This window comes from Peromyscus maniculatus, chromosome 2, assembly GCF_049852395.1.
Source record: "Peromyscus maniculatus bairdii isolate BWxNUB_F1_BW_parent chromosome 2, HU_Pman_BW_mat_3.1, whole genome shotgun sequence".
Lineage (NCBI taxonomy): Eukaryota > Metazoa > Chordata > Mammalia > Rodentia > Cricetidae > Peromyscus > Peromyscus maniculatus.
This window is the reverse complement of record NC_134853.1, coordinates 143243253-143267862: the sequence shown is the minus strand read 5'-3', so window position 1 is coordinate 143267862 and position 24610 is coordinate 143243253. Positions and strand designations below refer to the sequence as shown.

The window sequence follows — 24610 nt, the reverse complement described above, 5'->3', positions numbered from 1 at the left end:
AGTTAGCCATTAGGCTATTAGGGGGCTTTTAAAATTAGGCTCCATCTCTCCTTGTTCCTATGTGTACCCACCAAACCTCACACCCTGAAAATGAATGGACAGCATTTTTTTTTTCTTTTTAATTTGAAATAAACCTTTAAGCAGTTTCCAAGTCAGGTCATCCCCGACATGTACCACGGATGTGTAATGACTCTCATCTCCAATGATCAAGTCACGCAGCTGGGAGTGCCACTCTGGACCGGGGAAAGCACTCTCTCCTTGGCAGCTGCTCAGCTCTGGCTCCAGCCTGCCATCCACCTGGCAGGCGCTGTCCCAGCAATTCCTCCAGAAGGTTCCGCTCCTTGAAGTTTAGGTTCAGATGCTGGGAGAGGTTCTCTCAGACATGTCTTCCGAGAGCATCATGAACCGAGCGTGTACAGCTAGGCCACAGGATGGAAGTATCTTCGGTGACCTCGAGAATGTGTGTGTGTGTTTGTGTGTGTGTGTGTGTGTGTGTGTGTGTGTGTGTGTGTGTGTGTGTGTGTGTTTTCTGATGTGGCCATATGTATGCCTGGATATGCATGGATGGATGGATAGGCGGATGGGTGGGTGAGTGGTCAATGTGTGGACTTGCTGTCCCAGATGCTCCAGTTCTGGAAAGTTCTCATTATGCGGTACAGCACAAGACTCTTCCACGCAGATCTGGAGACTGGTCACCGTGCCTAGGTGGGTCCTGCTGACGTGAGTGGTCCTGCTGTCCCTGGCTGTGGCTGCTTCTGCTCCTTGTGTCTCCGAGAGCTGGCACCTGGCTCCTTGCTGTTCTTCCTGGCCGTATGCCTATTGGTGTTCTCCCTCCGGCCTGGACCCCCCTTCCTCCTCTTCTGCCCTGCAACAATCGGATAGTGGAGAAAATCAACAAAGGTGCCCAAGGGGCCTCGGAAGGTCATGGCAAGGAAGCTGGGTGGGAAGGCAATAGGAGGTTGCCTCAGAGCCTCTTCTGGCTGCAGCCTCTTCAGGGGACCTTATAGCATGAGTACAAGAAACAGCCCCTAGAGACCTGTCTCCACCCCACTCCACAGCGCACACCAGGCACCCTCCTTCGCCTCAGTCCTTGGACCCCAAAGACCCCAGAGCATGTCCTGGCTGTTCAGTGAAGGTATCAGAACAAGCGGAACAGTCCCTACTCCCTGCCACCCACAAGGCTACCCCCGAGACCAGGCAGGGTGGGCAGCATCTACCTTGTTGCCACCTTCAGGCTCTGTGGCCTCGTCTGAATGGGTCCAAGTCTCTGGGGCTTAGCCCACCCCAACCCGCTCTGTTTTCCCAGGGCCTTTCTAAAATGAACGTCCAGAAGAAATGGGACAGGGATCCTGCCCCACAGAAGTTTCTGATTTCTGCCCCAGAGCATCTCAGGGCACTGTCCTCAGCCTGGATATGCCCCCAGTTTGCACAGCATGGCAGGATGTAGCTATAGCTGACCCCATAGGCAGAGGCTGCAGCTCACCCTCGGGACATGGCGTCCTGCGCACTGTACACTTCCGGGTCTCTTTGGTGTCGGTGCAGGTGGCGTGGTCTCCTCCAGGAGCGTGGAGCACCCTGCGCGTCCGCTCTTCCGATCCCTTCCGGAAACCGCACAGCTTCCTCTTCTTGGAGCAGGGCCCCCACGGGGACCACTCACTCATTTCACATTGTGCTGACAGGAGGTGAGGTAGGAGGGAGGGAAGGAAGAGGCAAAGCCCTCCCCACCCCACCCCCACCCCCGAGTGACCCAGGGAACCCTCACCCACCCACCCACCTACCCACCCAATCTCAGTCCAGACCTCAGGTGTGAGTTCTACAGACCAGGGGCAGAGGGCCACAAAGAAAGAACCCCAAAATGTAGTTGTGAAAAGTGAGCTTTCTCTTGCCCTACGCTTTCACTCTGTGGCCATCAACCTCTTTCTTTCTTTCTTTCTTTCTTTCTTTCTTTCTTTCTTTCTTTCTTTCTTTCTTTCTTTCTTTCTTTCTTTCTTTCCTTTTTTTTTCTTTTTTTCTTTTTTTTTTTTTTTGAGACAGGGTTTCTCTGTGTGGCTTTGGAGCCTGTCCTGGAACTCACTCTGTAGCCCAGGCTGGCCTCGAACTCAAAGAGATCCCCCTGCCTCTGCCTCCCGAGTGCTGGGATTAAAGGCGTGCCCCACACGGCCCGGCGGCCATCAACTCTTTGAGTTCCATCACGCTCTCCCCGCTCTGGGCTCTGGGTCCTCTGGCACCCACTCCTTACCAGGACTGCTGCACTCCATGGTGCTGTTGGCCGCGGTGGAGCCCTCGGGACAGGCTGGGTAGCAGCGGCCCTTGTGCAAGTACAGGCCCTGCTGACACCTGGTGCAGAAGTTGTGGCTGAAGCAGGCCTCGCAGTGCTCAATCTTGCATTCTGAGGACAGGAGCAGAATGCAGTTTGCCCAGGCCAGGATGGGCCCATTCTCTGATCCCCGGCCCCAAAGCCGCCTACTGCTCACAGCCACTCACAGAGGTCAAGATCTTTGGCTAGAGTTGGGATTCCTGCCGAGGAATCTTTTTGTTTGTTTGTTTTTTGCTTTTCGAGACAGGGTTTCTTTGTGTAGTTTTATTGCCTGTCCTGGAACTCACTTGGTAGCCCAGGCTGGCCTCGAACTCACAGAGATCCGCCTGGCTCTGCCTCCCCAAGTCCTGGGATTAAAGGCATGCACCACCACCGCCCAGCCAGAGGAATCTTTCAAAGGGGGAGGGGACTTAGAGGACACTGAAGTAGTCTCTCTTGAATAGTGACTGGGACTCTTGCCAACAACAGCCAACTGGAACCCAAATGAAGTCTAAGATCCTGGAACCCAAGATGAGGCCCAAGGGTTTCTGGGAGGAGGGGCCTTTTGGGCTTGGTGGAGACAGAGAGGACGGTTTCAGCATCCCATGGCGTCCTAGGGCCCCTCTAAAAAAAGTAGGACTGAATGGGAGGATGAACCCCCAGGCAGCACCTGTGTGGCACCCCTTCTCACATTGCTGGGCACCCCAGCACCCCAGCATTGGATCTCCTCCTGCCCAGGGCAGAAAGAATCTGCTCAGAAGAGTGGGAGCAATCCCAGGGCAAATTCCTCTCCCTGTGCAAAACCAAGTTCCAGGAACCCCTGGGTTGGACTCCCGGGTCCCTCCCTCCCTCCCTCCTTCTGCCAGCTCCCTCCCTCCTTTGCGGGAGGTGGGCAGAGCAGGGCTTGGCTGGGAACAGACGGGCCTTCCACCATCTCCCCTTCCCAGGCTGGGAGGTACTGGCTTCCTCCCAGTCTCTGGCACTAGAAGTGCCAGCTGCCAGCCTACCAGACTCTGGCACATCCGGGAACCCCCTCTTTCCAAATGCCCTGAAGACCAGGAGGGCAGCTCCCAGGGCCCACCTCACCTCACTGAGTTACCCACCCACCTCCTTCTGTATGTTCCTCTCGGTGGCTTAATTTCAACTTTGCCTCCCTTACTCCCACCCTACCCCACCTCCCGCTGCTCCCACCAGATGCTTAGATTCCTGGGTTTGGTTGCCAGTACAATAAGAACCAAAATAACAATAGCAGCTACCATTTATTGAGTGCCAGACACCAGGTTTATAGGTGTGTTTCCCAACAACCCGGGGAGGAAAGACTAGCACTCCCAATTTAAGGATGAGCTGTCAGGGGGCTGAGATACACTCAAGGTCATACAGCAAGCCAGTAGCCAAGCTGAGATCAGAATTCAGAAGGCCACGCTGGCACCAGGCATCTTGCCTCCATGCCTCTAAATTATCAGCTTTAAGAACCTACGGCCCCTCCTGCCCAGTCTCCCTCCAAAGGCTTTTGTGAGGCTCAGTGATCTGAGATCTGGCAATGAGTTCTACAGTCCAAGGCACTGAATTGAGGGAGGAAACACTGGTCTGGCTCACAGGTACAGGTTCACTGGGTGCCCACTCCCAGAATGTCCCAGTTGTAGTTACAGGGATGGGATGGAAACAGGGCAGCATGAGTCTTGCAACACATGGTGCTGTGGGTGGGGTGAAAAAGGCAGAGCCAGAAGCCAAGGGGAGCCATGAAAGAGCAGAGTGGCCGGACGGGATTCCGTGAAGCCAGGGTAGAGCTGACACCAGGTGACTAGCAGCAGGAACGTGCACCAGGTTGTAAACCTCAAAAACATCTTTGTGGCTGCAGTGCAGAGGGTGGGCTGGATGGACGGGCTATGGAAATGGTGTAGGAGACAGGTGTTGGGAGTCTAGATATGGCAACGGGAAGGAGGGGAACAGTGGCTGGGTCGTGATGAGTGAGTGGGTTGGGAAGCACAGTGAGAGACTAGCTTTCGGGTCTCTGGCTTGACAGATGAGTTGAGACAGTCAGAGTGACCTGTGGGAACAGAGGTAGGTGCAGCTATGGAGAGGAGGGTGGAGGTCTGGTTTGTACCCAGTGGGATCGTGGGTGGAGCATCTAGGAGGCTGTCTGCCTGTACATTTGAAACAAGAGCCTCATCTTCTTTCCTGTGCCCCCTCTACACTTCCCACCGGCCATTACTAACTAGTTCACAGCAGGGCCTCTCCATCCCCACCCAGACACTCACTGATGCATTTGTTCATGTCGGGGTTTCGGGCATCAAAGTATCCAGGCGGGCAGGACGGCAGGCAGACGCCCACCTGGCGGATGTCGTTCCTCTCCAGCAGAATGAACAGCTTGGGCGAGCACTTGAGGCAGCCGTTGACTTCTGAACAGAGCTCACAGCCCTTGGCACAAGCTTGGCTCCCCTCAGCACTGACTGCAGGGTAGAGTAAGGATGAGAAGGTGGCTGTAGAGGAGACCCCATATTTCCAGGTTCTCACAGAGATGGGGGGGGGTGATCCTTTGGGGGCTTTATTGCACAAAGGGAATGTGTATCTCAGAGGCAGGGCTGGATGAACAGCTCTCTGCAAGGCTGCCTTAGGCACAAGCCCAGAGCCCTAAGCCAGTAGCTAATATAGATGCCTAGATCCTGCATCACCAACTTTTTACTGCCCCAGCACATCCTGCAGTCTATACACTTGTTCTTTATCCCCAGAGATGAAACTCAATCTGTACCTTCCCAGAACTTATCCTAATTCTCTCCAGGGGAGGAAACCTCAGCCTCAGGTACCCAAGGAAGTTTTTCAATTGCTGATAAAGTTTTAAGATCAAGAGGGATTCTGGATTAAAAGTTCTAAGGAGAAAGACAACCTAGAGTAACCTCTGCCTAGAATAGTGGTCTCAACTTGAGAGATTATGCTTCCTAGGAGACATTTGATCAACATTTTTTTTAAATGACTAAGTCTCTTGTAGTCAGAAGATGACATTGAACTTCTGTCCCCCTGCCTCCACTTCCTGAATGCTAGGATCCCAAGTAGATGGCACCACGCCTGATTTTTGTGGTACTGGGAACCAAACCCAGGGCCTTGCACATTTAAGATAAGCACTCTATGGAGTTAAATCCCCAACCCTAGGAACTTTAGAAAACAGATTTATTTTAATTTTATATGTATAAGTGTTTTTGCTTGCATGTATATATGCACACCATGTGCATGCCTGGTGCCCTCGGAGGTCAGAGGAAGGCCTCAGATGATTGTGAGCCATCATGTGGGTGCTGGGAACTGAGCCCAGGTCTTCTACAATAGCAATAAGTGCTCTTAACTGCTGAGCCATCTCCTCAGTCCCTGGGGACTCTTTTGATCATTATGACCAGAGGAATGAGTTGCTACTGGAATCAAGGGAATAAAGAGAAGCCCTTAAGCATTCTCCATTATGTGGACCAGCCCTGGACAAAAAGAACCATGTGGTCTAAAACGTCTGTGATGCTGAGATTGAAACATCCTGCTTTGGTGCTTTCCTTGAAGGCAGTGTGACTGACCTTCCACAACAGCCCTGAGACTCAGCTTTCATTTTCTCCCTTCATTAACTGTTCAGCCCACACTCACCCACCACCTTCCATGTGCCCCATTCAGGGTGTGCTCAGAGGTCAAATGTCAAATAAACTGGGCTTCTTTGTAGAGGGACTGGCCTTCAGTGGGGCAGACACCTATTCATACGTGAGTGCTGGCAGCCCCAAACCAGCAACACTGGACTCACGAGTCCAGGAAAGGCCGACATGATGGCTCATGCATGTAATCCCAGTATTCCAGGCAGGAGGTTATGAGTTTGAGGCCAGGCTAGGGCAATAAAGTATGAAGACTGTCGAAGAAGGAGGAGGAGGAAGAGGAAGAAGGGAGAGAAAAGAAAAAGAGGAGGAGAGAGAAGAGAAAGAACTCTTAAAGGAGGTGCCACAGTGTCCCTTCTTGAAGGATCAGTAGGAATTTGTCCTTCAGAGAGCAGAAATAAGGGTCCTGAGAGGAACGGGACCAGAGAGGGACAAGGGATTTTTAATTTGGGGAGGGAATGTTGGGAGATAAGGTGTCTTCTGTCTGTATCACACTAAGCAGCTTCAGTCCTGTGAGCAGTGTTTCCCTTCAATCACCCTTTGCATAGGATTCTTCTAGACGTTAACAGAGGATGTTGGGGGGGGTGGGGTGGGGAGGTGATTGCTGCAGGTGAGACCTGGAACCAGTGCCTGAACTGCATCTCGACGGGATTGTTTGTCTATTCGTTTTAAGCGTGCTACGGGGCATGCATGTGAGTGTACAGCTGTGCACCCTCATGTGCATGCAATACAGAAGCAAGAGAAGGACACTGAGTCTCTTCCTCCACCACTCTCTGCTCCACTGCGGCGAGACAGGGTCTCTCACCTGCCCTGAAGACGGCCATTGGGGCTGGGCTTGCCGACCAGGGAGTGCCCATGAGCTGCCTGTCTTCTGCCCCTCAATGCTAGGGTTACAGGCATGCACGGCCATGTCTGCTTTTTGCTTTTCTTTCATGTGGGAGCTGTGTATTCGAACTCAGAGATCCACCTGCCTCTGCCTCCCGAGTGCTGGGATTAACCTCCATCTTGCTTTTGTCTTTTTGAGACAGGGTCTATACTATGAAAACTGACTGTCCTGGAACTTATTCTCTAGAACAGGCTGGCCTTGAACTCACAGAGCTCCATCTACTTCTGCTTCCCAAGTGCTGGAATTAAAGGTGTGCATCATTATGTCCAGTGTTTTGTTTGTATTTTGAGAAAAGGTCCACTATGTAGCACAGGCTGCCCCCAAACTCATGGTCCTCTGGCCTCAGACTCTAGCGGACTAGGATGGCAGACATCATCATTCCAACAGAACTGTTTCCTGCAGGGCTTTTTCTACCCTGATGACAAACCTGTGTGTGCAGGGACTCTCTGGGAGGGGACAGAGAAAAGAAAGATGCACTTCCCAGACATTTTGGCTTTAGACCACTTGGTTTTGTTTGTCTACTTTTGAAACTTTTACACATGTAGCCCAGGCTGTCCTCAAAGTCTCTATGTAGCCAAGACTAGCCTTGAACTCTAGCTCCTTCTGCTTCTACTTCCTGAGTGCTGGGATAACAGGTCTGTGCCACCACATCTAGTTTTATGAAGCTCTAGGGATTAACCAGGGTGCCTTGGGCATGCCAGGCAAGTCCTCTGCCGATCGCGCTGCTTCCCCAGCTCCGCTCTTTGGCTTTCAAGACAGGGTCTCACACTGTAGCCGAAGCTGTCGTGGCACTGCTGTGGAGCCCAGGCTTCCTTGAACTTGAAGCCATTTCCCTGCCTCTGCCTCCAAGTGCTGGGATGGCAGGTGTGAGCGACCATGCCCAGCCCGTTATTATTACCAACCCTCTTTTCTTCGAGATGAGGAGATGAAGAGGTTAAATTACTGAGCCAGGACGCATCAGCCAGTGTGTGTTCCAGGCATGGGGAAGACAATCATACGAAAGGCAGATGGAGGCTGTTCAAGAGAGCGCGGAAACCGAGAGCACAGCTTGACGACTTCTTTAATGTGAAACGTGTTTGCTCGGAGTCAGTGGTACTGAGTTGGTAAAGTGAAGCATTGCTTTCGTTTCGGCCTGGCGTGCTCACTGAAGGGGCAGCTATGCCTCTCGCTGCTCCGCTGCCGCAACTCTGCGGAGCCTTTGGGCCTTCGTCAGCGGTGTGCCCAAGTGTGGGGGGGTCACTGGAGAGTTTAGGGACTGCCTCCACTTCATGGAAGGTCCTTTGAGTCACTGTCTTGTTTGTTGGGGAAATGAATGTTCACTCTGGGTTTTGGCTTTTGCGTCAATGGGGTGTCCCCCTGGCAGTCTTTACAGGGGGGGATTTTATTCCTTTGTTTTTGTTTTCAGCACTGGGGAATGATGCAAGGCCTTTGAGTGCTAGGCAATCAGTTACCACTCAGCCACGTCCCCAGCCCTCTTTTTACTTTTTACTTTGAGATAGGGGTTCACTAAGTTGCCCGGGTTAGCCTTGAACTTGCTTTATAGATCCAGGCTAACCTTGACCTTTTCAAGCCTCCTTCCTCAACCTCCCAAGTCTTACTGGGATGCTGGGCCTGCACAATGAGGCTCAGCTCTTGACAGCAAGATTTCAACTTTCACTCTCTCTTCTTGGCCTCTCTGTTAAGAGCATATTTGCAACTGGTGGTGGTGGTGGTGGCGGCGGCGGCGGCAGCGGCGGCAGCGGCGCACACCTTCAATCCCAGCACTCGGGGAGACGGAGGCAGGTGGATCTCTGTGAGTTTGAGGCCAGCCTGGTCTACAGAGTGAGTTCCAGGATAGCCAGGGCTACACAGGGAAACCCTGTCTAGAAAACCAAACAAAAGAGCACATTTGCACAGCATCGCCCCAGTGTTCACTGTCCGCTCAACCTTGTCACACTGCGCTTTTCTCAATGGATGTTGGTATTGGCTAAGAAAGTGTACTACACCCAGGGTCAGCACAGCAGGAACATGGTGAGAATGTTAACATGGGAAGCTGAAAGAGAAGAGGGCCAAACCAGGAAGAACCTCAAACCTACAGAAGGAACAGATATCAGCTCAAGGTCAGCCAGGGAGGCCGACAGGAGCCACGGTCAGGACTTCACTTTAGAAGGCCTCCCCTCAGGACGGGGGACAAGGGGCTAAAGAGGTGGCCAAGGAGGAAGCAGGAAGATGCCCAGGTTAAAACTCTCAAGCAGGAAAGGCGAGCGGTATCACCCACCTGCTGTCCGCCCTGAAAGCTCAGGCAGGAGGATTTCCAATCTGAGGATTTCCAATCTCACTAGGATACTTAGTGAGAACTAACTTCAAAAAGCGGTGAGCTGGGGTGGGGCCAGGAGCCGGGAAAGGGGCAAACAGACCTGAGATCTGCAGGTGGCAGATCCCAGAGACCAGGTGCTGGGTTGCATGTGGTGTGAGTGTGGGACAAAACACAAGTTCAGGGGACTTCGAGACACTGAACTTGTATAACCGAGTAATCATTGACCCTCCACTGGGTCAGAAATCCCGGAAGAACAGGCTTGGGTGGAGAGAGGAGAAGGAGCTTGGGCATGCTGAGTGGCCAGTTCCTGTGGGACACTCAGGAAAGGTGGTCATCAGGCAGTGGGGCCTGTGGGTCTGGAGCTCAGGAGATGAAGTTTGTCAGTAGATTGACAGTGGAAACAGCCATCTGGGGCAAGTTGGGACACCAGGCATGCTGTTGCAGGACTATAATCCCAGCATTTGGGAGACAGGAGGATCTGGAGTTCAAGGCCAGGGTTGGCTACACAGCAAGTTCTAAGCTAGGCTCAGCTAGGCTACACGAGACCCTGCCCCAAAACACCAAACAAACAAACAAAAAAACAAAACCCCAAACAAAACAAAACAAGCCACTCCATGGACAGACAGAAAGACCAGCAGGTCTGTGAGATGGTAAATGGGTCCCGAGAGGGGGAAGCGTAGAGGAAGACCGGGAAGGAAGAGGTTAGCCTTGATGAACCCAAGTGGGAGCCTGAGAAGGATCCTGAAACCCATCCTGCCTCACAGGAGTCTCAGGAAGAGGGTGCTCTTCCGAAGAGGGAGGTACCAACAAGCTGAATGCCCCAGTCAAGGAAGGACTCAGCAACAGGGACGGTTGACAACCACACTGGGAGTCAATACAGGAGGTGCAGAGGGCAGGGAGTGAGGAGTAAAAGGAACAGAGGAAGCTGAAGAGGAAGTTTTGCTCTCAAGAAGAGTGACCGTGGAGGAGCAGCAGGGAGGTGGGGTCAGTGCTGGTAAAATCTCGAGTGTGAGGGTAGAGTGATGAAGGTCTCAGGCAGCCCCCGTACTCCTCAGAGAAGCAGAGGGAGAAGGGCCTGGAAAGAGGTAGAGGGGGGATACTGGGGAGGTGGGAGCTGGCAGAGTGGGAGAGGATAAAAGGGGGAACAGATAGCCGGGCGGTGGTGGCGCACGCCTTTAATCCCAGCACTTGGGAGGCAGAGGCAGGCGGATCTCTATGAGTTCGAGGCCAGCCTGGTCTCCAAAGTGAGTCCCAGGAAAGGTGCAAAGCTACACAGAGAAACCCTGTCTCAAAAAAAAAAAAAAAAAAAGTTATTAAGCCGGGCGTTGGTGGCGCACGCCTTTAATCCCAGCACTCGGGAGGCAGAGCCAGGCAGATCTCTGTGAGTTCGAGGCCAGCCTGGGCTACCAAGTGAGCTCCAGGAAAGGCGCAAAGCTACACAGAGAAACCCTGTTTCGAAAAACCAAAAAAAAAAAAAAGGGGGAACAGAGCTGGGTAGGAGGCAGCCAAGCCATGTAGCTTTGAAACGTGTCTACAAGGCTGGACCACTGGTGGTCACTGACTGTGACTTTGAGGAGGGGAAAACAGCCAAACTCCGGTGATCTGGGGGAGTGAGTGGACGAGGAGGCGTCCAGAATAAAGTCAGAGGATGAGAGTGATGCTAGACTCGGGAGCCCGAGGCCAGAAGGTTGCCGTGAGCCCCGGATCATGGGATACAGAGCAAGACCCTGTGTCGAAGAAAGGGGTGAGGGGAAGAAGAGGAAGAAAAGGAGGAAGAAGAGCAAGAAAGAAGGAAGGGGGAGGAGAGAGCGGGGAGAGGAGGGATAGGATGCCAAGATTCAGAGGCAGAGAAACTGATGGAGTGAAGACTTGAAGAGACGGGAGGGCCAAGATCTAGAGATGAAGTGGCGGGATTGGCTGGGTTAGAGGAGGAACCAGAAGCTGGCATGATGGTTTGGAAGCTCAGGAGCGGGGTCATCTTGGTGAACCAAGGGATGTTTACCAGGGTGGAGCAGGAGTCCTGTGACACTCTCAGCGTAGGGCGTCTGGGGAGTGGCGGGAGGGAAGGTACAGCTGGAGGAGGGGGCTCCATGGAGGCAGGACTGGTGTTCACACAGGGAAATGTGATCTTGAATGTGTTTGGGGGATTCGTAGAGGATACAAAAGGGGAGGGGTTGGGGCTGTAGCTGGGTGGGTAGAGGTCTTGCCTAGCATGCATGAAGCCTAGGCTCCAACCCCAGCATCGCATCAATCAGGTGTGGTAGTGCAAGTCTGTAACCCCAACACTCAGGAAGGAGGTGGAGGCAGGAGGATGAGACGTTTAAGATCTTTCTCAGTAGCCTGGGCTATTTCAGACTTTTTTTTTTAAAAAAAAAAAATGCGAAGGGGAAGCAGAGGCTCCTTCATTCCCCACCATTCACTGCACAGCTAAGAGGACCCCAGGACTGCTGGGAGCTGAATGCCAGGGTATGGTGCTAAAGGTCTAGCCAGCACTAGGAGGCAGGATTGGCACTGTGGCAGAGAGCGGAGGAGGAGTGGTGGGCACTCACTCAGCCAGCTGGCTAGGGGAAGGGCACATGCCTCCCAGGAGGAACAGCCTGTGCAAAGGCCCTAATGTGCTGAGTGTCCCAGAGTGCCCCCAAGAGCAAGGCTTTGTCCCACTGGTAAGGAAAGGGACCAGACACAAGTCCCTCCAGCTACGTTCTGTGATGACCGGGCCCTGGGCTGTCAGCCTAGCTGGGGAGGCCTCTCAGGCTCAGGGAGGGGAAGGTGCTTAGAGAAGACAAACAGCCGAAATTTCCCACTGGACCCTCTACTGCCTCTGCTCTGGAACCCTTTGCTTCTCGGGCATATTTAAAAACAAAATTCTGTGTATGGAGGTTTTGCCTGCATGGACATCTCTGTGCCACGTGTGTGCTGGAAGCCGGAAGAGGGTGTTGGGTCTCCTGGAACTTGAATTATAGATGGTTGTGAACTGACATACGAGCACTAGGAATCGAACCCAGGTCCTCTGCAAGGGCAGTCAGTGCTCTTCACTGCTAAGCCATCTCTCCAGATCCTCGAGCCCCCTTTTCTGGTCAGACAGGCAAGGTTGTGCCTCCATCTTACTGTTCCTGCCTCTGGCCTCAGTCAACCCGATGGAAAACCCATTCAGTCTCTAGTGGCAGACTGGGGGTGTGGCTCAGTGGTAGAGGCTTGCCTAGCTTATATGAGGCCCCAGGTTCAATCCTCAGCCAGAGACGAAGGGTGCTGCTGTTGCCATGATGACCTTGCCAGCTAGCCCCTCCCTGAAACTCAGCTTCCTGTGCATGATCCCTCCTCCCCACCGTACTTCCCCCAGCTCCCAACAGCCTCATTGCCAGGCATCCTGCTACCACCAAACATGTGACCTCCCACCTCTACCTGAAACATTGTATCACTTCTAAAAGTAAGACCTGCTTTCCAGAGGGCCAGAAAGTTTCCGAGGTAATCCCACCCACCTCCTTCCTCAACCCAACTCCAAGCAGTAACCATTTCCCAAAACATACCACTCTTTCCATCTTCTTTGTCTAAGTCAGCCCATTAGCCTAGAACACTCTGCAGCCTTCAAAGCCTCAGAACTATTTTTTTTTCTCCTCCAGGAAGTCCTCCCTGATCACCTCCTTGCAAGTCTGGATGGGGTCTTTTCCTGTGGTCACCTTTCCCTAACATCTGAATCCATCATGGTAGATATAATCTCTTGGATAACAGACATAATCTCTTGTTGCTCTTTCTCCCGAGATGTCTCCTCCTCACTAGAAAGGGCTCCGGAGGGCAGAATCTGTCTTGTTTCTGAACAGGAGTCCAGGGAAGGATTGAGACTCACAGGGGTGGAGCTTTCTAGTGTTGGGCCGAGGGTAGTGTGTGGTGTGGGGTCTCAAGGAGGGTGTGTGGTGGGCATAGACGGTAGCAAGCATCCACTGGAGTGTAGAGAGTGCTGGGCACATGTGGGAACTCAGGTCGGCTAGGTCAATGAGGGAGTCTGTGGGGATGGTGACAGCGTTTGTGGGGTGAACTCCAGCTTCGGAACAGCTGGATTCAGAGAGAGAGAGGCCCGAGGCATGTTGGTGGGAAGAAGATGAGGAATGAGGCCCAGAGAAGGAGAGCAGGAAAAGGTAACATGGGCCCTTCTTGGAGTGGGGTCTAATCCTGCATTCCCTGGACCAGAGGCTGTCTGTTGCTTGTTCACTGAGCCCATGGGGGTTGGGAGTCTAACTCGAAGGGAGTTTGGTGTAGATCCTCACTGTTTCTCAAGGGGCCAGCTGCCCTTCGGCATGCTCTCCGCCTGCCTTCCCCAGGCTGGCCCAGCTCTCCATTGGAAGCTTCTTGGTGGCCTCTCCCCAGCTGCAGCTCAAGAGAGGGCAAGTCCAGACTCCTTATCCTGGCAGGGAGGCCAGCTGGTCTCTGCTCCTCCCTGCAGCAGGCACTCCCCCAGCTTGTATGCAGCCCTGGGCAACCGGGTGCAGGGACCCCATGCCAGTGGTGGGAAGCTTCATCCCAACCCGTGGGGGTTCCATTCCAATGGGTGCTGGCTTCCTATGGGACAGAGCCCACCGTGGGGGTTGGGGGAGCTAAGTGCCCTGCACTCCCTGAAGTTTGTGGTTAACCAGCTCCCGGCTCCTTCTGGCTTCATCCACTTCCAGAGCAGACACTCAAGTCCTCCCCAGCTCCTCTCTCAGATGCTGTGCTCCCTAGTTTCATAACACAGGCTTGACTGGTGTCCTCCCCATCCCGCGTCCTTTTCAAGCTCCGTCTGCCGTAGGTGGGGAGCTCTCTCTTCCTCCTTTCTTCCTAGATAGGGTTTCACGCTGTAGTCCAGGTTAGGCTCACTATGTAGCCCAGGCTGGCCTTTAACTCATAACAATCAACAGTCCTCCTGCCTCAACTTCCCAAGAGCTAGGATTACAGATTTTCACCATCATGGCTGTATCCACTGATTTTCAGCGTTGTTTCCAAGGAGTGAGAAAGGACTGAATGAGGGACTGGAGCATGCGCAGTGAGAGATGCCAGCGCCAGACTGGGGGCAGGCAGTGAGAAGGGGTAGGAAGGGCTCAGGGCAGGGCTGAGTAGGGGGTCCTGGAATCAGATAGGAAACGGTGTAAGAGCTGGGGTGAAAGAGAGCTTAGTGAGATTCAGAGACCCTAGAACACGGGAGGGAAGAAGGGGCTCCTTGGTGAGGAGGAGGAGGGCTTCCCTGAGCTTCATGACCCAGGCCAACCGGATGTCCTCTCTTTACTCTCTCCCACTCCATACAGGGAGACCATCTCTCAGACCTCGAGATCACCCATGTCCAGGTTCAAACCACCAGAGAACCAATCAGATCTCACAAGTGGCTGCTGGTGTTTGACTGACAGGCAAAAGCCAGAGGCTCCTCTGCACATCAAGCCGCCTCCTCAGGGGGCCACTGCCCGATGCCTTTCCACACATGCTCTGGCTTTCCTTCTTCCCTTCCCTGATGCCCAGAAACCAAAGCACAAAATGAAGTCTGAGTGGGACTTTATGTCGTACAAAAATTTCTTTAAGCCAAGCAGTAGTGGCACACACCTTCAATCTCAGCACTCGGGAGGCAGAGCCAGGCGGTCCTCGGTGAGTTTCAGGACTGCCTGGTCTACATGGTGAGTTCCAGGACAGCCAGGACTACACAGTGAAACCTTGTCTCAAAACCCCCTACTCCAATAAATACATAAAAAGTTCTTAAAAAAAAAAAAAGAAAGAAAGAAAAAGAAAAATAGGCCGTGGAGATGGCTCATCAGATAAAAGTACTTGCCACACAAGCCTGATGACCTGACTTTGGATTCCCCAGGACCCATGTAAAGGCTGGACCTCATCTCAAAAGCATCTCTAGTCCTATTACACCTGTGTGGAAAATGGGAGAAGACTGTCCTGATATTCACAGGCCAGGTAGCCTGGCTCAGAGCAGTGAAGAGATCCTGGTCTCAGGCAAGGGGCAAAGGTGAAGACTGACCCCTGAAGACTGTCCTCTGACTGTCACCCTCCAGTAGTGTCCTAGAACCCTCCCCCCAGGAACACACAGGCACACACCATTTTTACATATATAAATGCATGTAACGTTTACATATACATCCGAGGTTGGCGTGTGCTTGCCTGAGGCCCTGGTCCTGTCCCCAGCACAGGAAGAAGGCAGCGGTGTACCCCATCGCTATCTGTCATCCCCTAGATGTCAGGCACAGCTTCACAGGGAGTGCTGCAGGATCACCAAGCAACGAGTACCAACTGACAGCACACACCCTCAGGCCTGGTGACCCTCATAGCACCGGAGCGCTTCCCTTCCCTGCCCTGCATCCTGACATGCACCAGTAATACAAGCCGATGCGCACACTGCCCAGGCACTGGATGTGGCTGGGTCAAAGTCAAGGCTATGGAATTAGCTACGTTTGACAGCCATGTCTAGAAGCTGGCCTGCTAAATCCCACTTCAGAGCTTGTGCGTCAGTTCCTCTGCCTTGGACCCGGGTCTGAGGGTCTGCCCGTGTGCCAGTGGGCATGCGATCCCCTGTGGGTGAGCAGGATCGCTGTGCCTGTTACATGAGTGGCCCGCTCCCCGCCCCCACCCCGTCTCATCATCTCTATGTCATTTCGGAAATAATGGAGACTGATTATAAACCACTAAACCGCATCTGGCCCATGGAGTCCAAAACACTGGCCACAACAGAGACGTGGGGAGGGGTGTGAGAGGCCTCACGGCTGCCGCTGGAACCTCACCGTCCCTAACTGTTTGTTAAGCTGGTGGTTTTCGGCTTCACCAGTTCCCTGAGCCTCCCTCCTTTGGAGAGCCTTGGCTCTTAGCCGTCTCTGGCTTGCGGGCATCAGTCCCATGAAAAAAGTGAAGCAAGGGGGAACTGGGCGAGACTTCGGGAAGACTTCCTGCCTGCGTGACATGACAGTCCTTGATGGGGGATCTCGAAAGAGGGACAAGGCCTTGGGAGCCGGAGGCCCCCACCCAACTCTCTGGCAGGGTCACTAGCATACACTGGCCGCGCTCCCGGCACATGATGCCCCGTAACTGCAGCTGTTGAGCGGAGCGTAAGGGACGCCTGCGTCAGGCCAGGAAGTGGACACGTTAACTTTGCACTTTAGCAAACTGTTTTAAAGGACACCGGGCTCATTGGGCTCCATGATAAATAACTGCAAACCTAGCATTAGGAAGACTGAGGCAGGGGGATGAATGTGAATTAGAGGCCTACATAGAGAGTTCTGGGCCAACCAGGGCTACTTACGTACGTATGTACGTAGCAAGATTATGTCTCAAATAAGAAAAGAAAACTGGACTTGCCATTCTTTCCTTTCTTTCATAAAATATTTATTTTTAATTAAGCTTATGTATGGGGGGGAGGGGTATGTGCACATGAGTGCAGGTGTCCACAGAACTCAGAGGTGTCATACCCCTGGAGTTGTGAGCTGCCCATCATGAGCCCTGGGAAACAGAACCCAGGTCCTCTGCAAGAGCAGTGAACACTTTTAACCACTGAGCAATCTACCCACCCTATTCTTTCTTTTTTAGTTTTGATTTTTTTTTTTTTTTTCGAGACAGAGTTTCTCTGTGTAGCTTTGCATCTTTCCTGGATCTAGCTCTGTAGGCCAGGCTGGCCTCGAACTCACAGAGATCCACCTGCCTCTGCCTCCTCAGTGCTGGGATTAAAGGCGTGTGCCACCACAGCCTGGCCTAAAAAAAAATTTTTTTTCTGGAACTGAGGACTGAACCCAGGGCCTTGCACTTGCTAGGCAAGCGCTCCACCACTGAGCTAAATCCCAATCCCCTAGTTTTGATTTTTTAAAACAGGGGTCTCTCTCCCTGTATTCCATCAAACTCTGGCATCAGCCATGGCAATCCTGTCCCAGACTCCCCAGCACTGGGACTATGGGCTTTTCTTATGCTCAGAACTCTTGCAGGACGCCTTACACGGGAAGGTCATTGTCTTGGAAGCTGCCCTCTTTGCAGGGCGTGCTGGCTTCAGCTCCGGGAACCCCACAGGTTTAAGTGACTGGAGAAACTCACCTACCCTTCTCTGTCATCTAGCAAGGGAAGCTGAGTGCCTGCTGCCCAGCTGCACAGAGCCCCTGTCCAAAGGTCTGCAGTTCAGAGAGGTGCCCTGAATGCCTGAGCCTGGATGGGGAAGCGGGGGTATCTCAGGCAGGGACTCCCGCCACAGCAGGAAGCATCACCATGGATACCCTACAAAAGTGGTGTTGGGTCAAAGGGCCTCCTAGAGAGGCGTTGAGCCAGAAAGCAGATCTCAAAGAGGAGGAAAAGGTCCATAGTGAGAGGTTTACAGACCAGTACATCTCAACAAATGAAACCGCCCACCGGATAATCCGCAGCCCTCACAAAGCGCGGACAAATGAAACAACCATCACAGAAGAAGGCCACCGCAGGTCCCCGGCCCCGCCCACACCAAGGCTCAGCCCAGTAGGTACTCACTCCGCCTCTGCCTCTTGCCCTTGACCCCTCGGCTGCCCACAGCGAGGTGTGTCCAGCTCAGAACCAGGGCCACCACACACAGCCCAAGCCGCATAGTCACCGGCCAGCCCCGGGCCCCCGGCGGGAGGGGTGGTCTCTTGCTAAAGGCTCTGGGGCTGACTCAGTGGCAGGAGGCCCGAGCCTGGGCTGCAGCCCAAATCCTCCATACTCTCAGCTGCGGCCTGAGCGGTTATGGAGCCGGGTTCTCCATCGGTCCAACAAAGGGAGGTCCTGCTTGAAGCCACCTCAGAGGGTCACATGGGAAGTCTTGATACTTCAGCAGAGAACTACCCCCAAGATAGACCTGTGGGTAAGGAGAGAGAAGGGTTAGGTCCATGGTGCCTGGAACCCTAATTTACACCTCCTCCCTTTCTTTGGGTTTCCCTGCCCTGGACTTTATAGAATTCAGGAGGTCTGGACACTACATTCCCTACCAGGCACCCCTGAGGAGGAAACCTCATCCTCCTATCTCCAAGCATCCTGTATCCCAACACTGGGGCCAGCTACATGAGTTACTGGAATACAACGAATACCCACATTAAACCAGCTGGCCTCCTCTGACTAAAAATGGCTAGTTCTGAGTGGAAGTCCTTCTTTAAGTCTACCCTACAGACCTCATGCTGCAAGAATATCCTGACATTTGAAAAGGAGCTCTCTTTGTCCTCCTGTGAGTGATTCCTCAGCTTTCTCTTCCTGGTGCTGAGTCACCCATGGGCCTTTCACCTGTCCCAATCCAGAAGTTAGAGCAGTGGCCTCTGGCAAGCAGGCAGACTCTGCATGGCCCTCTGGGGTTGGAGGGAGGAAAAGAAGTGAGGGTCCCCCCCTCCCTCGCCCCCCCCCCCCCAGCCACAGAAACTCTGACACAGCAGGCTGGGCGGGCCTGGCTTTTGTGAGGGGATAAAAAACGGCAGCAATGCCCGCCCTGGCCAGAAACACAGAGAATGGCGATAATCCCCCAGCCCAGAGAGAGCCAGGGCTCTGGACCCAGTGGCCAGGGTGGTGGGGGCAGGGGCGCCCGTCCCTGCCTGACGCATCTGAGCTTCAGGGTTAACCAAGGAGCACGGGTGACAGCTCCGTCCCCACTCACAGGGGTCACACACTCACAACAGAGGCTCGCTCGCCCACACCCTGCCTAGAAAGCGCACCAGCACACCCACTTAGGCTCCCAGGGCGAGCATCTGACCTGCTCCCCCGGGAGGCTCTGCCCAGGGGCTAGCTGTCTTTGGAACAGTCATCTCGCCTCCTTGAGCCTCAGGCTCTGCATCTATGAAATGGGGATTGGTTCTCCGCTGGCTCTAAGTTGTTTTGGCTTACTAATGAGAAATCTGAGATGCTAGCACGGAGCCTCCAGCCTTCCCTTCTCTCCCCTTCAGCTCCTCTGTGCCCAGTCTACCCACCCCCCCACCCCCCACCCTGCCCTGGCCTCCCAGAGAGGCCCCAGCAGCGCCCACCTGCACTGGAGATAAATCATTACCCCCTGAGGGAGTTCGGTACCTCCCTCCTCCCTCCTCCCTCTTCGGCCTCTCCCGCTGGCTTTGAAGGCCAGACACACTCAAGTGGTTAAGCTGCCTGTGAGAAGTGTTTACATGAGCCTGATGGATCCCACCTGGTGCTGGTGCTGGAGCCAGCGGGAGATGCCCCCCACCACCTCTGGTGCCCGGTCAGCTGCCACTGCCTATGCCCACCCCCACCCCCGCCAAGTACTTCATGCCCAAACTTCTCAGCTCCTATGTCACACTCCAGCCCCCACAGCCACGGAGATCCAGCCCAGGGGCTAGATGTAGACCCTGATGGTCCTAGGTACAGACTTCAGAGTCAGGCTGCCTGACCTGCAAGGTTGGTGTATTAACTGTGTTACTTTGAGTTACTGGCCTAGAATCTCGGAGCCTACTCTCTAATCTGCAAGAATCTGGTTTGGGTATAGTTTAGGCAAGTTCATCTATAACTTGCTCAGAACAGGGTGGGTACTAGTGGGGTCCCAGTTAATGCAGTAATATTTTTTTGTGAATGAGGTTTCATTGTGTGTCAATGTTCCTATGGCCCTGGACAGAGGAACTTAACATCTTCTGAATCATCTAGGTGCTAAGTTAAATGCAGAGCCCCAGGGCTCAACTGCCACATTTGCATATGTCTCTGTGGCTGGTGGCCCTGGTCCCGAAGCTGTCACCTCTCAGGAAAGCCTGTGTCAGACAGGGTGTTAGGACCAGGCAGCTCTGATCCACCAGCCCTTGGGCTTGCAAGCACTGACTCAAACGAGTCTAGGGTCAAGCCTGGGTCTTTGACTTTGGTGACATTGTGTGGGGTCCACCAGTCAGGAACGGTCTCCTGGATGTCTCTGTACTCTTGGCGCCCACGGAATGGTGCCCGGTACTTCAAGGGCAAGGGCCAAGCAGCCCAGCTGATGACAACTCCTTCCTGGCCCTCCTTACTCTCTACCCCTTCTCCATCCTCCCAGCCTGCCACACTCATCAGGTCCCTGGAGTCCCTGCCACTGAGAACTTCTTCCCAACCCCCATGAGATCTCCTGGAAACCTGTCTTTCTTGGGATAGAGAGGCGGGGCAGAGGTGTATTTCATGGGCCTAGGGGGCGCCTGCTTCCCCCTGGGATGGAAAGAATTTCAAATGTTTTGGGCACTGTGTATCTTTATCTCAAACCAGGCAAAAGAGCTAACAGTCCATCCATGCCGGGAGTGGAAGCAACAGGAGCAAAGCAGTGAGGGTAAAGGCAGAGCAGTCCTCCCTATGAAGGTGCAGCTGATCTCTGACAGCAAACAATGACCTAGTCCAGGCTATCTGACATTTTGCGGGAGTGAATTAGATCAGAGACTCTGTGTACCAAGTCCCCAGCGCCACAGATTCCTGCCTCCCGGGCCCCTACCTGGGTACTTAAGGAGACTCCGACACTGTGGAGGGGAGCAGAGGACCGACTTGTAAATATCCCTCCTTGTTTCTACCATAGTTTCTGATTTACTTTGGGTGTTGAACTATTACAGCTCCCAAGTTCATTTTAGAGGGTTCATTACACCCTGTTACCAGAAAGAGTCGTGGATAGTGCTCAAGGCCCCTGGCCTTGGTGGGGGTGAGAACAGCCTTGCTGGCTAGGGCAGAGTCCCACTTACTGCGCACCCCCTCCCACCTGGCACCTCCCACCCAGACCCTCGTTTACCCCATCACAAATGAAGGAGCAAGGTTGGATTACAGGGAAACATGGTCCTGTGGAGTTAAAGACAGACGATTTTAAAGCTAGTTTGCTACTCGGCTTTGAGGGTCCCGAGGCTGGCCTTTGCAGAGAGCTGAGGCTTGTGGGTCACTACGGCTCTGGGGATGGACCAGGGCAGGTGAAGGGTCTGGGGGCTAGAAGCTGAGCTGGCAAGAGATCACAAACTGAGGTCACATGGGTCAGGGAGGGGAGGATCTACAGGGAGGACTCACGCTGGGGATGGGGGGGACTCAACCGCGGGTGGAGCTGAGGGCGGGAACTCAGCCTGAGTAGGGGGTTGGGAGAACTTTCACCTCCTTGCCTGCAACAACACTGTTAGGATAAATTGGGATTCCGTCAGATGTCGGATGCAGACCCAAAAATGTAAACCATGTCGATGACTTCTCTTTAGCCAACACTCCCATCCCTAAGATCGGCCACCGGCCGAGGAACAACCGGCTGCCAGGAAGAAGCCGAAGTATTTCGGGGCGGGGGCGGGACTGAGTGCGTGCCAATGGAACCTGTGGGTATCGCAGAGGCACACCAGGCGCGGCGCGGGGACTATTCCCACCCGGTCGGCCCCAAACCCAGAGCGCAGAGAGAGGCTCCACTCCCTGCGTGCGCCTGCCACGCTCACATCCATTCATCCTCCCTTCTCTGAGGGAGAGGCCTTGACAGGTGCCTGGGGAGCAGACCCGCTGCCACCACCCCCATGTCCCCAGCATCTGGCTGATCTCCCCACGAGCACTGCAAATACGCAGGATCGGGTCTCCTGAGCTGGGCCCATCTTGACGTCCCTGGGTGGCCGCAGCACACCTCTCTCAGCCAGGCCACGGCACAGCGCATGGGCCTTACCACGTCGGGCTAGGAGGAGGGACTCGGTCGACGCTAGCCAGGCTGGGTCGCGTGGGTAGGGGTTGGGTCACAGCTGCGTCGCAGCTAGGGTGCGTGGGTCGCGGCTGGGTCGCGTGGGTCGGGATTAGGGACTCCAGGTGGGTCTGGGTCGCAGCTGGGTTGCAGCTGGGTTGCGTGGGGGCACGGCTGGGGTGGGTGGGTTGGGGCTGGGGACTCGAGGCGGGGCTGGATCGTGTGGTTCAGGGTTGGGTCACAGCTGGGTTGCAGCTGGGGTGCGTGGGGGCACGGCTGGGGCGGGAGGGTCGCGGTTGGGGAATCGGGGCGGGGTGCCCCGGGCTGATGTGCGGCGGGACAACGGGATGGGGTCGGGCTCTGCGCTGCCTCCCGGCTCCGGCTGCGCCCCGACGGGGACCCGGGACCTGGGGCGGACGACGCGGGCAGCGGGACTCACCTGGCGCAGTGGCCGCGGCAGGGCAGCCCGAAGGGGCGAGGGCGCGGCCACAGGGTCCCGCGCTGCCGTCGGCCCCGCGCTCCGCCCGCCGCCCAGTTGCTCAATGCCCTCTCGGTCGCCAGCGCCACGCCCGGCGCATTGGTGCTGGGGCCGCCCGCGCGGGCCCCGCAGTCCGCCGCCCGGGCTCTGCGCCCCGCGCCCGGAGAGGGGCCGGTCCCCGGCTCGCACGAGGGAGGGAATCCCCCGGCGCCACCCCCGGCCTGCCCCCCTGCCCGATCCGCAAGAAAAAACGGACTGGAGCGCCGGGCCGGGACTCCGTAGCCCCCTCCCGCACACCCGGACTAGGGACGCGCCGTCTGCACCGTGGCGAACGCCGCGAGCTCACGTTGCCTCTCCCCGCCCCGCACCAGTTCTTCTTGGGTCAGGAGCAGGAGCCCAGGACTCTTGCCAAGACCCGTGCCCTCCATCAGAATATTGGAAAGGGGGCAGGTACAGAATGAGCAGGGCTTGGTGGCCCGGCCACACCCTCCTTCCCTTCAGGGTCAGACCTTCAGTGCATCTGACCAGTTGAGAAGACCGGGGTGAGGAAGGTTTCCCGCTGGAATCAGTGTGGGCCATCCCACAATACATCCCTGCTCCCTCGTTCTCTGTGTTCTCTGTGGCCAGGACTAAAGTTACTTAACTTCTCTGAACCTCCGGGTTCTCATCTGTTTTGAGGGTTCGGTGAATTGAAGGATGCCGATGCCCAGTTCCGGGCAGGAACTCGAAAAATGTTTGTAAGACGAGAAAGTGAGCAAGGAAGGGTTACAGACACCTGCAGTGACCTAGAGGAAGGTTGAAGTCCAACCTTAGAGGAAAAAAGGACGGAGGGAGCCACATGCCTTGAGGGTGGCAAACAGCTGTCTCCCACCCTCCCTTCAGACTGGATGGAGAGAAACTCAAACTGCATTTGTAGTGTGTTCAGTTTCAGCAGAGGATGGGATGACGGGGGCGGGGGGAGGGGGGTGAGTAATGAAGACAGGCTGTGGGATCTCCTTAAGAGGAGGAGGGAGCCCTGACTGTTGAGCCAAGGGCACAGGGTCGCTGGTAGTGATGGGAGGTGGTGGTGGCGGCGGCGGCAAGGGTTGAAAGGCCCCTGGGGTGTTGCGATGGCCAGGGAGCAGCGGGGTAGCTAGCCAGAGGAAGTGAAGCTGCTGGCTATCCGATGCACAGTGTCTGGGCTCACACTCAGAAGCCTCCCCGAGTCTGTAGGAGCTGGTCCAGGGCCCTCCAGCCCCCTCCAGAGGCCCTCCCCGCTCCGCTGCCCCAGCCTCTTCTGGGTCCGATCAGCCCTTGGCCACGCTCTGCACCTAATCAAACAGCCCTAAATGCCGAAAACGCACTGTTTATTTTATTTTATTTTTTTACACACTTGCATAACTCCCTGACCAGCCACGCCAGGCGTTGGGCTTTTGTTTGGTTTTATTTTGTTGCAGAGAGGAGAGAGAGAGAGAGAGAGAGAGAGAGAGAGAGAGAGAGAGAGAGAGAGAGAGAGAGAGAGAGAGAGAGAGAGAGAGAGAGAGAGAGACCCAGAAGGCGAAGCTGTCAGTGCTGGGCATGGGCTCAGGTTTCTCGCCTGAGGAAGTCTATGGGAGTTGAGCAGCTCTGTGGCTCAGGAATGGGTGAGAAAGGGGAAAGGCCTCTGGGCAGAGATAGGGGTTAGAGCAGGTGACCCAATGGAGGCATAGGGAAGAACTTCTCCTGTACATTTAACATAGTCCTAGTGCTGATTTGCAAATGTACAGTCTATGGCCTAATTTCCCAACTACCTGACTCTCTTTTCTCCCCTCCCTTGCCCCCTTCTTTACATTATCTATCTATCTATCTATCTATCTATCATCTATCATCTATCTATCTATCTAGTGTGTGGAGGGGATGCACACAGGCACATGGAGGTCAGAGGACACCTTGTGGAAGTGAGCTTTCATGGGGGACCTGGGGATTGAACTCAGGTGGTCAGGCTTGGTAGCAAGCCCCTTTACCTGCAGAGCCATCTTGCCGGCTCCTCCTGCCCCTTGCTTATTGGTGTGAATGCAGAGCCTCTGAGATATCAGGTAAATTGCTCAGAGATGCACAGCCTATAAAGCAACTGGCCTAGAAAATGATTAGAGTTTTCCCCCCACAAGATTCTGCTGCCTCAACACTTAAAGCTGTGGATTCTTCTGGACACCTCTTCCCCTACACTTCTCAGCTTCAAAATGTCAGTCACATATGAGGAACATGAGCCATCCTGGTCGGCCCTTGGCTGGACCTGAGCTCCAAACGGATAGGGCTTGTATCTCACGCATCCTTCAGACCCCAGCCCCACGGACAGACTCAGTGGCTCTTTGCCGGCCAGGGTTGTCATGGTAGCCAGAATGGTCCATGCCTCTGTGGTTCTGCAGGCATACTCAGGGGATGCTCGGGCTGTATGGCTCCTTCTTCAAGCTCAAGTCATTCTCATCAGAGTCTGTGGATTGCTACATATCAGCAAAT

General features: G+C 54.5%; 1 protein-coding gene across 1 annotated transcript; it reads right to left on the bottom strand.

The window, feature by feature from the left end:
- On the bottom strand, positions 1–22252 carry Rspo1 (R-spondin 1). Its single transcript, XM_006980083.4, has 6 exons — positions 22097–22252; positions 17553–17895; positions 4555–4746; positions 2240–2389; positions 1484–1672; positions 1–865 (listed from the first exon to the last, which is right to left on the bottom strand). The coding sequence occupies exons 2-6, from the start codon at positions 17644–17646 to the stop codon at positions 702–704; spliced, it is 789 nt and encodes a 262-aa protein (XP_006980145.4). The 5' UTR covers positions 17647–17895; positions 22097–22252; the 3' UTR covers positions 1–701.
- Positions 22253–24610: the final 2358 nt, after the last annotated feature.

Excerpts from the sequence above, each read along its gene's own strand:
- Rspo1 (XM_006980083.4), bottom strand. The coding sequence starts at position 17,646 with ATGCGGCTTGGGCTGTGTGTGGTGGCCCTGGTTCTGAGCTGGACACAC. Across the intron at positions 2,390-4,554 it reads CGACATGAACAAATGCATCA|AATGCAAGATTGAGCACTGC; the intron begins GTGAGTGTCTGG and ends TCCTGTCCTCAG. Across the intron at positions 1,673-2,239 it reads CATGGAGTGCAGCAGTCCTG|CACAATGTGAAATGAGTGAG; the intron begins GTAAGGAGTGGG and ends ACCTCCTGTCAG.